A 13,502-nucleotide genomic window follows, 5' to 3' on the forward strand; every position below is an offset into this window, starting at 1 on the left:
GCTCGCTCGGCCAAGGCCGGGGCCGGGGCTGACTCCTGGAGGACCCCGGGCCCGGCCGCTTCTCCGTGGGGCTCCTCCCAGGAGCGCCCGCATGCTCTGATCCGCGTGCCCCCCGCCCCTCCCGCGCTGTGGGACCCCAGTGCCTCCCCCCCCCCCCCCCCCCGCGTGCTGTGCGTCACCAATAAAAGCCCTGTGCCCTGGCCTGCGCTGTGCGTGTCCTGCTCCGGCACCGCTCCCATCCCGGGCTCGGCCTCCCCACACCTCCCGGCTCCCGGCAGCCCTCCCTCCCCCCTCCCCCCTCCCCCTCCCTCCCCAGCCCACCCAGCACAGCCCACCTGGACGTCGTTGGACCTCCCGGCTTCCTCTGCTGGCTTGAAGCCGGCGGAGGTCTCGCTGTCCCGTCCTCCCTTCCCGAGGGGGGGGGTGTGGAACTGGGGGGTGCCCAGAGGGAGGGATGAGGCGGGGAACCTGCCCGCACAGCCCCTGGTCGCGTCACCAGCCCGGGTCTCCCAGGGCCGCGTGCGGGTCCCGAAGGCCCTTCCGGCCCCGCGTCTCGGGATCGTGAGACACGCGGCCGGGGGGGGGGGGGCGGGGGGGGGCTGGCGCCGGCCCCCGCTGAGCCCCACGGCCGCCTCGCCTCCGTGGCCACGGATCCTGCCTGGTCCGGCCCCCCCCACCCCCCAACATCTCTCAAAAACACTGGTGTCTGGACAGAGACACTGAGGCCCGGAGGAAGAGATCTACCGCCCAGGTTACCGGCGGGGGGGACGGCCCTCGAAACCTCGCACCGCGCATGTCACGGCCCCGGTCCCCCCGGGCTGGGCCCGTGTCCCCCCACCCGAGGGCCCCAGCGTGGTAGCTTCCTTCCCAGAGATGCAGACCGAAGGCCACATCCGTGGTTCTGCTTGGGCGTGACAGCCTCACCCCGCCTCCTCCGTCTAGGGTCTCCCCATCACGCTGCCGCCCCCTTGCCTCTCCCTCGGGGCCTCCACCCCGCGGCCCCCCTCTCCCTCGGGGCTGGCCGGAGCTTGTGGCAGCCAGTCCTGGGGGGGGGGTGTCCGGGAGGAGGGGAGTCGAGGAGCGGAATCAGCCAACCCGAGTACAGGAGTGGAAATGATCCGTTCACCATGAAAGAAACTGGGGGGGGGGGGAACAGGAGACCCGGACCTGCCGTTCCCTAAGCCTCTGCCTCTACCCCCCCCCCCCGGCTGTGTGTAGAGGGGGGAGGGCCCGGCCTGGGTCCCGCCGTGTGGCCCTGGGCGTCGGGACCCCCCCACCCGGCAGGCCTGCACCTCGCACGCAGCCCCGCCAGCACTGCCCAGAAGGGCGAGGCCCTGGAGCGTCCTGGGGGGGGGGGTCTGTCCCACCCGGCGCCTGGGCAGTGCCCCCTCCCTGGGCTCCGCACCTCAGCCCGCTCCTCTCTGGTCTGTGGCCTTGGCAGGGTGTACCCCAGAAAAACGGGAGCCCAGATTGTTGGGTCTGGGTGGGAGTCCAGAGTAAACCAGGCACCAGGGGGCACCGTGCGCGTGCAGCGCGGGCCCCTGGGTGGGGGGGGGGGTGTGGTGAGGACCCCAGGCCTGCAGCCTCCCCTCGGACAGCACAGAGCGCCCCAAACAGCGCCTCCCGGGTGCCCCGCCCCCGAACGCCGTGAGAGGCGGCGGAGGCCCATACCCCGGTCCCTTCCCGCCCTCCCTCCCCCCAGACGGCGCGCAGGGTGGGGGAGCGTTTACGTCGTCGGTTCTCCCACGTGAGGATTTCCCGTCCGACGATCCAGACTGCTCTGAGATCTAGAACTTTCCGAGCCTCACCCCGGTGTTGCGGAGCGTCGCAGGTGTCAGCCTGTGGGTTTCCTGGTCGGGGCTGCTCAGGTTCGAGTCCTCGGGTGCCAGTGAGTGCCCGGTGTCTGACTTGGCCGCCGACGCACCTCGCGGTGTGCTTCTAGAACGAGACCCAGCACGAAGCCCAGCGCCGCGGTGGGTGGCCGCCCGCCCTTTGGAATTACTCTTGCAGGGTGTGTGGGCTGGGGAGTCCCAGGTCCTTCATCCTGTGGGGAGTCCCCCTCCGGCTGGGGCTCGCAGGCTGCACCTTCGTGGGGTGAGAGCGTGAGCTCTCTCCTCGCCTCCCGTGCGGACGGTGCGGGCGTCCTGGGCTCCATCCGGGAGACACGTCGCGCGTGTTTGTCGTGTTTAGGCGGCATGAGGAGCCATTGGAGACCCGCGGATTAACCCATTCATCCTTCAGTGGCACCAAAATGATGGCGGGGCAGTATTAACACTTCTTCCTGTCTGCCAGCTAATTCGTGTCTCGGGGGAAACTTCTCTTCGTCTGCCATTTGCCTTACCGTCCGTGCGGGGAAGGCAGGATCCGCGCTTGACTGTTGATTTGCTAGTCTCCTTGGAGGGCAACAGCCTCCAGATCCGCTCAGATTGGCCCATCTCTGACCAGTGGGCTCCTCAGGCCCTTTCCTGACCTTCTGTCTGGCCCCCGGTATCTGGGACTTCCTTGCCTGCTGGTGTAGCCAGATGTGGTGTGGCGGGGGGGGGGGTGGGGGGGGTGGGGGGGGCAGCTGTCTCCGCATAGCGTGCCTGGGCCTGCTAGTGTAGCCAGATGTTGCTGTGGCGGGGGGGGGGGGGTGGGGGGGGTGGGGGGGGCAGCGTCTCCGCATGCGTGCCTGGGCCTGCCCAGCTGGTCTTTTCCTTTCACTCAGTGCTGGCTGTCATGGAGAGGATGGACGGTGGGGACCACTGGGAGGCCGGCTGGGGCCCCATCCCGTGCCGGGGCCCATAGCTAGGACGCAGGAGGGGAACTCAGGACCCCCCGGGAGTTCCTGACTCCGGGTCCCCGGGCCCTGGAGCCTCATTAGCTGCCGTTTGCACCCCAGAGGGCTGGGGAACAAACCTTGAGTTTGACTAATGAGGTTCCCTAGGTCCCAGCGTGCCAACGCCCTGTGTGCAAGCCTCCTCTCCCTCCCTCCCTCCCTCCCTCCCTGCAGTCCGGAGCACTCTGCAGGGGAGCCGCTGGAACCCCACCGGCCCAGGACGCCCCCTTGCTGTGCTCTCTGGACCTCAGCTCCATTTGTGCCTTGGGGACCCGTTTGGGGGGCCAGGCTTTGCCTTGACATCAGAACGGGGAGCCGGCAGGAGACGTCAGGCGTCGTCCAGCCTAGGAGGTTTTCTTTTCTATTTTTTAAAGACACCGAGCCCCCAGGCACCGGTGGCTCGCCCGGGCAAGGTTAGCCGCCCAGGAGGTTGAGGTCTGAGCGCCGCGGTTCAAGGCCAGCCTGGGCAGAGCGGTCCCTGGATTCCTGGGTCTGATTAGCCGCAGAAAGCCAGGCGCGGAGCTGTGCGCCGCGGCAACAGCGGCAGCAGGGTCAGCTTGGAGCAGGAGAAGCTAAGGGACAGCACCGGGGCCCCGAGTTCAAACCACAGTAACAGCGCGCACACACACACACCACACACACACACACACACACGCACGCATGCACACGAACACACACACACGCACGCATGCACTCGGGGAAGGTGAGGAGCAGGGGAGAGGGCCTGCGGTGAGCCCACACCGCACCCCTGGCTGTGGGGCTCTGGGGCGGGGGTGGGGGACGCCGGTGGGGTGCCTGCCCCACCCCTGCCCCCGGGGGAGGGGGGTGGCACCGGCCTGTCAACAGCCAGGAACGGCCGCCCCCGCAGAGCTCTGCCCGTCGCGTGGCTCCCCAGAGCCGGCATCTTGATTCCTGGGCGTCCTCCCGTCCCCCAGGGAGCGCGCGCCCCTGCCAGGACCTCTGTTGTCGTAAACAGACGCGTCCCCCAGAGCTCCTCCTGGACGGCAGCCACCCGTGCTCCCCCCCCCCCCCCCCCCCCGCCTCTTCAGAAGGAGCTGCTGGCGTCCGCGTGGGGGCGAGGGCTGGCCCTTCCCGGCCCACCTCCTGCTGCCCGCCCCCAGGGCGCCTGCTCAGAGCTGCTGCGCTCCCCGGGGCGGGCTTCCGCTCCCCCCCCCCCCCGCGGCTCCGCTGGCCCGCCCCCACCCCCAGCCCGGCAGCCCCTTCAGAACAGGGACCCACGTCTGGTTCACCTGGGCCCCTCGGTTTCAAGTCCTGATGTCAAGCCCAGATCCATTTACCTCCATTGTGTGTGTGCGTGTGTGCGCGTGCGTGTGCGTGTGTGCATGCGTGTGCGTGTGTGTGTGTGCGTGTGTGCGCGCGTGTGTGTGCGTGCGTGTGTGTGCGTGTGTGCGTGTGCGTGTGCGTGTGTGCGTGTGCATGTGTGTGTGTGTGCGTGTTCGCTGTGTCAGCCTGGACCACATATCCTTGCCCTCTCCGGGCCTTCTCGTTGGGTGATAGTGATGTACCAGTGGGTTTGTGGTGAGTCTGGACTGAGATGAAGAGGCCCAGGGCCACGCGGCACAGTAAGAAGAGAGACCCCGTAGCCTAGGCGGCAGCGTGTTGCACGAAGCCGCTCCGCAGGCGGGGTGCGGGGTGTGTAGCACTGATCGGGACAGGTGTGGCCCGGCTCTCAGGCACGGACACTCACGCGGGCGTGCATTGAGCACACTGGACTCCGGGTGCGAGGATCTGGGCGCGGTGCTGGGCAGGGGTTGGCTGGGGGGAGGTCTGGTGCGGAGGTGGAAAGCCTCCTGGGGGGCGGGGGAGGGACGGGGAGGGGGGGCTGAAGCGGCGGAGGAGGCGCCTGGGGCTGGGAGGGCATGGCATGGCGGGGTGCCGTACGTGGAAGGGAGGGGGGGGAGGGAGGGGGGAGGGGGGGGAGGGAGGGAGGAGGGAGGGAGGGAGGGAGACGATGCGGGAGCCCCCCCCCGCCCCCCCTCACCGCGCCCCCGGCTCCCCCCCCACCCCCGCAGGTCATCCCAGACTGGAAGGAGCAGGAGTGGGACCCCGAGAAGCCCGACGCGTACGCCGGCATCTTCCACTTCCGCTTCTGGCGCTTCGGGGAGTGGGTGGACGTGGTCATCGACGACCGGCTGCCCACGGTGCACAGCCAGCTCATCTACTGCCACTCCAACTCCCGCAACGAGTTCTGGTGCGCCCTGGTGGAGAAGGCCTATGCCAAGTAAGCGGGACGGGGCTGGGGGGCCCCGGGGTGCGGCCGGCCGGCCGGGCGGGGCTGCGTGGGGTGGGTGTGGACCCCCCCTGTGAGAGGGAAAGTGGGGCCCAGGCAGCTGTCGTGGTGGGGGGCGGGGCATCCTTCCTCCACCCCCCACCCCCCGCTCTGGGGATGTGGGGGGGCCCGGGGTCCTGCCCACAGGTCTCCCCCTTTCTCCTCCGGCCCTGGGTCTTCCTGGCTGCCTGTCCTCCCGGTCCCCTCCGCTGAGTCCTCCTCCCGGAGCAGGCCGGGGCTCCCAGCGCCCAGCGAGAGGCGGGCGCGGGCTGGGGAGGGCAGAGGTGTGCCCAGCTGGCAGCAGGGCAGAGTGACGGGCAGAGGCGTGGGCGCACGAGAGCCCAAGAGCTCACGTGGAAAGAACAGGAGCATCGGAAACAGATGCCAAGAAAAAGACAGCGCCGCCGCCCCCTGCTGGTCCCCCACGCGGGGCACTGGGCTGCTTCCCTGCGGTGGACAGGGACTCCGGCCTGCGTGGTCCCCCCCCCCCCCCCATCACCGGCCGCTCCCCTGCGGTGGACAGGGACTCCGGCCCTGCGTGGTCCCCCCCCCCTTCACCGGCCACTCCCCTGCGGTGGACAGGGACCCCGGCCCTGCGTGGTCCCGTCCCCCCCCCGGTCACCGGCCGCTCCCCCGCGGTGGACAGGGACCCCGGCCCTGCGTGGGGGTCGGTTGGGTTTTTGTGTTCTGTTTGGTTCACGTTGTTTGCTTGGGGCTTGGTTTTTCAAGCGCTGGGAATCAAACCCAGGGCCTCGGCCGTCAGGCGCGTGATCGGCCGCCGAGCGTCTCCGCCGGAGCCTTTGGCCTCGTTGCTGCTCTTGTCTCCTGGTCTTCCGGGGGGGCCTGCTGACCGGTCACGCGTTCTGCCGCGCAGCCCCACCCCCAGCCGATTTTGCTTTCGTTCCTTCGCGGATTAGATCTCGTGTCCGTGTTCGGGCCAGGCTGCGCTTCCGTGTGTCGATGGAGGCTTCCCGAGCCGCTGACGCCAGGGCGGGACGCCCGCCATCGCGCGCGGCTCGTGACTGACCAGGGTGGCATGTTTATCCCGAGTCTGGCCTTAATCCTCCTGGCCGCCACCTCTCTAGGACCTGGGATCACGGGGCTGGATCCGCCGTCACTTGGCTTGTGGTCGTTTTTTAAGCTTTACTGTGATAACATAAGGTGAAATTCAATAGTGTGTAATTAACACCCACCATTCCAGTTACCATCACCACTGTCTCCACCCCAAACCTCTTCATTCCCAACAGAGACTCTTCTCCATTAAACAGTCCCTCCTCTTCCTCCTCGCCAGACCCGGAACCCTACGGTAACTGGTCCCTCGGTCTGCCTTCTTTTACTTATTAGCACAGTGTTTTCAAGAATCCAGACATGTTGGACTTTATATCATATTTTCCTCGGTGGGTATGTGTGTTTGAACTCAGAGGCCCTAGGCTCTACCACTTGAGCCAAGTCTCCGGTCAGGCATTTTGCAGGTTCATTGTAGTGTTTTCTCACAGACTTGTCTGCCCAGGCTGGCTTCAAAACACCAGTCCTTAAGACCTCAGCATCCGGAGTAGCCAGGGCTACGGGCGCGGCCACTGGCACGCAGCTTCCTCCTCCTTATGACTCCATACTATTCCATTGCACGTCGAGGTCACATTTTGTGGACCTGTTTATGTGTGGATCGACTCTCGGGCGCTTGTGTGCATTGCTCTGAGTTAAGAGAATTTTCACTCCTGTTTTGGGGTCTCTGCTTACGTCCTGGAAGAGCTGCCAGCTGTGTTCCGTACCGGCTGCCCCATTTCCATGCTGTTTTGCTTTATAAAGTACACAGCGAATACGTGCACTTATAGGAAGCCCCGAAAGCGTAGAGACCCACGGCATCAGCTCCTTCCTTCCCTTTACCTGGTTTGGGCAACCTGAGTTTGTGAACCCCTTGCCACGATGGGCCCCAGGGCCCGGTCCCTCGGTCTCCAGCCACCCCCCCCACCTTGCTCTGCACCCCTGTCCCCCAACGGCGACAGCGTACATCTTGAAACATAGCTGGACTCTTAGGAGCGGAGCACAAAGGCGCAGTGCCTGTGCGTCGCTGATCACGAAGTCATAGTTATCAGAAGGAGCTCCGGGAAACGAAATGAGGGTGTTTTTTTCTCTTCGTTGCTGTTTTTGTTTTCTTTTCGTCTTATTTGTTCATCTGTCTTTGGGTGTTAGGTAAGGGGGCCCACAGAAATGAAAGAACGAAGGTTGGACAAATGTAGAAGGGAGACTCCCTAGACACTATGCTGAAAATGAACTGTACAACCTGTGGGGTGGGGGGCAGGAGGGAAAAACCGGGAGAGAGCGAGGGAAGGGGCGGCCTTGTCCGGAAAGAAAGGTGCTCACAGCTGGGTGCAGGTGGCCCACGCTGTGATCCTAACTGCTCAGGGGGCTGAGGCCTGAGGTCACGGTTCAAAGCAGTCAGGGCAGGAAACTCTTGTCTCCAATTAACCATAAGAAAATTGGGGGCTGGGGATATGGCCTAGTGGGAGAGCGCTTGACTCGTATTCATGAAGCCCCTGGGTTCGATTCCCCAGCACCACATATATAGAAAATGGCCAGAAGTGGCGCTGTGGCTCAAGTGGCAGAGTGCTAGCCTTGAGCAAAAAGAAGCCAGGGACAGTGCTCAGTGCTCAGGCCAGGGGTTCAAGGCCCAGGACTGGCAAAAGAAAAAAAAGAAAACTGGAAGTGGCGCTGTGGCTCAAAGCTGTGGATCACTAGCCTTGAGCCCTAGAGCTCAGGGGCAGCGCCCAAGGCCCTGGGTTCAAGCCTCATAAACTGCCCCCCCCCCCAAAAAAAGAGAGAAGAAAAGTAAAGAAAAAGAAATGTACTCACTGCCAACTTATGTCATTGTAACCCCTCTGTACGTCACTTTATAATAACAAAAATAAATTTTTTAAACTAAAAAAACGACGTGTTTAGGAAAAGCTCGCATCACCTGGATTCCAGCTACGTTGCCCTTCCAAGTGTGGTGGTGCTGGCATCGCTCCTGCGGTGGGGATTTTCCCCGTTGCTTTTTCCTTTGCCCCCCAGAATACGCACCAGCGTTAGCTTCTGGAACGGAGCCCCTCTTGCTGAACACTTAGGTCATTTCCGGTGTTACGTTGTTTCAGGTGACATCAGTTACCCCGTGTGGGGCCATCAGAAGGGTCGGAGGTTTTAGTGCCTTTGGAAATGGAGGTGTTTGGGGATCGCTGCTTTGTACAGAGGGAGCCACGGGGGCCTAGGGACTAGCGCGGTCCCGGCTGCTGGGCTGTGGCTGGCCGTGTCACCTTGGCGGTGTGCGTGACCGCGTCTCAGGGCCGGGGCGGGCCGGGGCGGGTCAGGGCAAGTCGGGGCAGGCCGGGGCGGGCCAGGGGCGTGAGTGTGTCCACCTCGCCCCCAGGCTGGCGGGCTGTTACCAGGCCCTGGACGGGGGCAACACGGCGGACGCGCTGGTGGACTTCACAGGCGGCGTTTCGGAGCCGTGGACCTGACCGAGGGCGACCTGGGCGGCGACGAGGCCAGGCGGAGCCAGCTGTTCGAGCGCCGTGCTGAAGGTGCACAGCCGGGGGGGCCTCATCAGCGCCTCCATCAAGGTGAGCCGTTGCCCAGGCCCGGGGGGGGGGGGGCGGGCTCACCCGACGGACCCTCGGCCCCCTGGAGCCTGGACCCTGCCCTCCCCTCGCCTCCCCGCACCCTCCACGCCCTCCGGACTGGGGTGCCCCGGCCCTGAGGTCGGGCGGGGAGGCGTTCGCGGGGCTGGGGCTTCCGGGGGTCGTGGGACGTTAGGTGTGCGGTGAGGAAACGGGGCCCAGGGAAGGCAGGATTTGAACCCGGCTCTCCCTGGAGGAACGGGAGGCCCCACCCCTGGCGGCTGTTGATTTGGGCGGCGCACAGACCCCCCCCCCCAGCCCCCGCCGGGCGCCCACGGCCGCGTGTGGGTGCCCGCAGGCGGTGACGGCGGCCGACATGGAGGCGCGGCTGGCGTGCGGGCTGGTGAAGGGCCACGCGTACGCCGTCACGGACGTGCGCAAGGTGCGGCTGGGCCACGGCCTGCTGGCCTTCTTCAAGGCGGAGAAGCTCGACATGATCCGCCTGCGGAACCCCTGGGGCGAGCGCGAGTGGAACGGGCCCTGGAGCGACACGTGAGCCCCCCGGGGGGAGGGGGAGGGGGAGGGGGTGGGGCGCCCCCTCCCTGGGGCTTCCCTCCTCCCCCGATCGGCGAGTTTGCTTCTAACCCTTCCTGTGGTGGCCGGGGCGGGGGGGGGGGGCAGCCCCAGGTCCCTGCCCCCGGGGGTGGGGGGGTGACCCGGTGCCCAGCCGTCCCGGGGGGGGGGGAGGGGAGGCGTCCTCTCACACCGCCCCCCCCTCCCGCGCCCTCCCCACAGCTCCGAGGAGTGGCAGAAGGTGAGCAAGAGCGAGCGGGAGAAGATGGGGGTGACGGTGCAGGACGACGGCGAGTTCTGGTGGGTTCCGCCGTCCCCCCCCCCGTGTCAGGGCTGGGGGGGCCTCCGGGCCGCGCGCACCAGCCCCGTCGGCAGCTTGCCGTGTGGCCCCGACGTCGTCAGGGCCGGTGGAGCCCCTGGATCCCCCCCGGGGACCCCAGCCTCCCCGGCAGGCGGGGAAGAGGGGCGGGCCGCCCGGAGGGGGAGACGCACGCCCGGCACGGCGCGGGGAGAGGGGGTTCCGGGGAGCGGGGGCCGGCGGGGGGGGCTGCGCCCCTCACCCGGGCGCCCCCCGGGATCCACGCGCGGGGAGACGTGGCCCCTTCCTGGGCGCGGGTGGGGGGCCGCACGCCCCTCCGCCCCCCCGACTTACGCCCGGGCGCCACCCGCCCCGGCCGCTGCGGGGTTTTGGGCGTCCGCTGTGGCGTGAGGTTGAGCCGTCTCTGCCGCGCTGAGCGGCAGCCCCGGCTCTGCATCAGCGGCTCGGGCACGGGGCTTGTGCTCCCACAGGGAGGTGTTGGGGGGCGGGGACGGGCGCCCGCTCAGGCCCCCCTCCTCCACGCCCAGGATGACCTTCGAGGACTTGTGCCGCTACTTCACGGACCTCATCCAGTGCCGGCTGATGAACACGTCGTACCTGAGCGTCCACAAGACGTGGGAGGAGGCCCGGCTGCGGGGCGCCTGGACGCGGCACGAGGACCCGCTGCGCAACCGCAGCGGGGGCTGCGTCAACCACAAGGACACCTTCTTCCAGAACCCGCAGGGTGGGCGGGCGCGCGGGGCGGGGGGGGGGGGGGCGGGCGCCTCTCCCCCGCGGGGGCGCGGGCTCACCCCGGCGCCTCTCCCCGGGGCCGCGCCCGCAGTACATCTTCGAGGTCAAGAAGCCGGAGGACGAGGTGCTGATCTGCATCCAGCAGCGGCCCAAGCGCTCCACCGCCGGGAGGGCAAGGGCGAGAACCTGGCCATCGGCTTCGACATCTACAAGGTGCGGCCCGCGGCGGGACGGGGGGGGGGGGGGGCTGCGGTGGGCGGAGGGGCTGCCTGTGTCTGGGAGAACACTCTAGAATCCCTCAGCCGTCCCCGCCCCCCCCCCACCGAGGCTGACAGGTTGGGGGTGCGTTGGGGGGGGCCTGGAGTGGCGGGGAGCGCCCGGCCTGATCCCTTTCTGAGCTGGGCCCGGGGGTCTGTGAGGAAGAGGAGCACCGTGGGCAGTGGGGGCTGGCCCCGGGGGAGTCCCGGGTATTGGATGGGCCCTCGCTGCCCAGCCCCGGGGCTCCGGCTCTCCCGTGCACGCGCGTGCGGGGTGGAGGACCCGCGTCCCACACGGAATGAGACGGGGGAAGATTGCGTCACAGTGTGCAGAACCGGCCGAGAATTGAACGGTGGTGGTTCTTTTCTCTCTGTCCTGGGGCTTGAACTCGGGGCTCACGCGTGCCCGGCTGGCCGCCCTCCCGGTCGCTACTCTGGCGCGTGAGCCGCGCCTCCCGCCGGCGGAATGCCACGTGTACTGGTTTCACAGTATAGCGAACTGGAGGAACTGAGCCTCGGATGGAGGGGGGCCTGCCGCACCCAGTCCTGCTGTGACAGAAACCCCGGGGGTACTGGAGGATGGTCCCAACGGCGCTCCACGTTGTTGTGGTTGTTTTGTGCTGGCACTGAGCTTGCGCTTGGGTTTTTTGAGCGAGGTTTTGGTGCTCTGCCACTCCTCCACGGCCGGCTTTTCTGCTCATCGGTTGGATAAAGAGTTGCTCGAGTTTGTCTGTCCAGGCTGGCTCTGAACTGGGATCCTCAGCTCTCAGCCCCCGGAACAGCCGGGATTGTAGGCGTGAGCCAGTAACACTTCTCCACCCACCCACGTTTAATGGAGCTATAATTCCCAGACCACCGAAGTCACCAATTTAAAGCATACAACTCATGCCTGCGCTGCCATCCTAGCTACTCAGGAGGCTGAGATCTGAGGATCAGGGTTCAAAGCCAGCCTGGGCAGGAAAGTCCATGAGACTCTTATCTCCAATGAACCCCCCCCAAAAAATCTGGAAGTAGGGCTGGGAGTATGGGCACTGTCCCCTTTGGTGGCAGAGGGAGGGGGCGGTGCGGGGTGCGGTGGGCAGGGCCCCGCGCGAGCCAGCTCCTCCCGCCCCCAGGTGGAGGAGAACCGGCAGTTCCGCATGCACGGCCTGCAGCACAAGGCCGCCGGCTCCATCTACATCAACTCGCGCAGCGTCTTCCTGCGCACCGAGCAGCCCGAGGGCCGCTACGTCATCATCCCCACCACCTTCCAGCCCGGCCACACCGGGGAGTTCCTGCTCCGGGTCTTCACCGACGTGCCCTCCGACTGCCGGTGCGCGGGGAGGGGGGGGCCGGGCCCCGCGCGCACCCCCTTCCTCCCCCACCCCCCGCTCCCCCGGCCTGCCCGGCCTCTCGAGCTCAGCTAGCAGCCCCGCGGGTGGTCCGCCTGCCTCCCCAGTCCCAGACCCACCGCTGCAGTCCCAGAAGCAAACAGGGGTCCCCGTCAGAAGACAGCGCGCCGTGCAGGGTCCCCGTCCCGCCACCGCGGCGCCCTGGCCCGTGGGAGCTGCTGGCCGCGGAGCCTGGCCCCCGGCCCCTGGGAGACTGAGGTTTAAAGAGTCAACAAGACCCCATTGCAACCCACAAGGCAGGGGTGATGGTCCCACGCGCGTGATCCCAGCCGCTCCGGAGGTCTCGGTGGGAGCATCAGGGTCCCAGGCCTCCTCAGGCAAAACCTGAGGCCCTACCTGAAACATGGCGGACGCCCAAAACAGAACAAGCCAGCTGGGGGCCTGGCTTCCGTGGCCGAGCAAAGCCTGCGTTAAAACCCCTGCATTTCCCAAACCGGACCTGACCGGTCAACCCACCCCCCCACTTCGCATTAGAACGAGCCCAGGCCATGCCCTGCCACGTGGACTCGCTGCTTCCTAAAGGAGGCGGGGGAGGGGGGGTCAGGTTAGGGGTGGAGCGAAGACGGGGGGCACTGGGAGCCCCTAGGGTTGGCAGGTGGAGTCTGCCGAGGGCCTGGGTCTTCCTGACACTGCCCGCCCCCCGCCCTCCCCCGCGCCAGGGAGCTGCGTCTGGACGAGCCCCCGCGCACCTGCTGGAGCTCTCTGTGTGGCTACCCCCAGCAAGTGACCCAGGTTCACGTCCTGGGGGCCTCCGGCCTCAAGGACTCCCCGACAGGTGAGATCCCCGGGGAACGCCCCCCCCCCCCCGCCTCCTCCCTGGGCACGTGGCGAATTAGCAGCCACCCCCCAGGCTGTGGAGGGGGCGGAGCACCTGCTGGCCCCGGGGAAGGGGAGGTGGACCCGACATGCAGGCTGAGGGGCCTGATGAAAAGAAAGGCGGGGGGGGTCCGCTAGGGTATCCCGCACCTCGAGTCGCAGGCACCCAGGAGCTAGAGACCGGGAACATCGTCGTGAGACCCCATCTTGACCGACCAGCCAGGCGTGGCGGTGATCCTAGCTTTGGGGGAGGCGTAGAGAGGAGGGTCACAGTCCCGACGCCCCCAGAAAAAAGACACGCAAGGTCCTATTAGAAAAACCACAGGAGCGAAAAAGGGCCAGAGGCTCGAGTGGAAGAGCACCTGCCGGCCAGCCGAGCCCGGGCAAGGCAGCGCCGCGGGGGGACGAAGATGTGGCTGAGTGGAATGACACCTTGCGGCATTCAGGAGGCCCTGGGTTAGATCCCCAGCACTGCAGAGAGAGGGACAGAGACAGAGGGACAGAGACAGAGACAGAGAGAGGGACAGAGAGAGAGAGGATCAGGGAGTAGCACCCTGACAAGCACAGGGGGGTAAGACCTGTGGGCCAGAAATTACTAGCATGCACCTGCCATCTGCCTGTTTCTGGGCGCGCGCGTGTTAGTTCAGGTTCTAGTAGCCCTGCTCGTGTAAGGCTGAGCGCAGGCGAGCGTCTCCTCCCACACGCCCGTCCCGTCC

At 66.9% G+C, this 13,502-nt stretch overlaps 1 protein-coding gene across 1 annotated transcript in view; it reads left to right on the plus strand.

Annotated features, from left to right (window-relative positions):
- Capn5 (calpain 5) overlaps positions 1–13,502 on the plus strand; it is a 39,165-nt gene that overhangs the window by 24,312 nt on the left and 1,351 nt on the right. Inside the window, 11 exon segments of the mRNA XM_048360537.1 lie at positions 4,852–5,060; positions 8,509–8,588; positions 8,591–8,652; positions 8,654–8,701; positions 9,057–9,250; positions 9,494–9,571; positions 10,118–10,322; positions 10,414–10,480; positions 10,483–10,535; positions 11,695–11,891; positions 12,630–12,745. Coding sequence (XP_048216494.1) covers positions 4,852–5,060; positions 8,509–8,588; positions 8,591–8,652; positions 8,654–8,701; positions 9,057–9,250; positions 9,494–9,571; positions 10,118–10,322; positions 10,414–10,480; positions 10,483–10,535; positions 11,695–11,891; positions 12,630–12,745 — 1,309 coding nt within the window.

Source organism: Perognathus longimembris, chromosome 13 (assembly GCF_023159225.1).
Source record: "Perognathus longimembris pacificus isolate PPM17 chromosome 13, ASM2315922v1, whole genome shotgun sequence".
In the NCBI taxonomy this organism is placed as follows: Eukaryota; Metazoa; Chordata; class Mammalia; order Rodentia; family Heteromyidae; genus Perognathus; species Perognathus longimembris.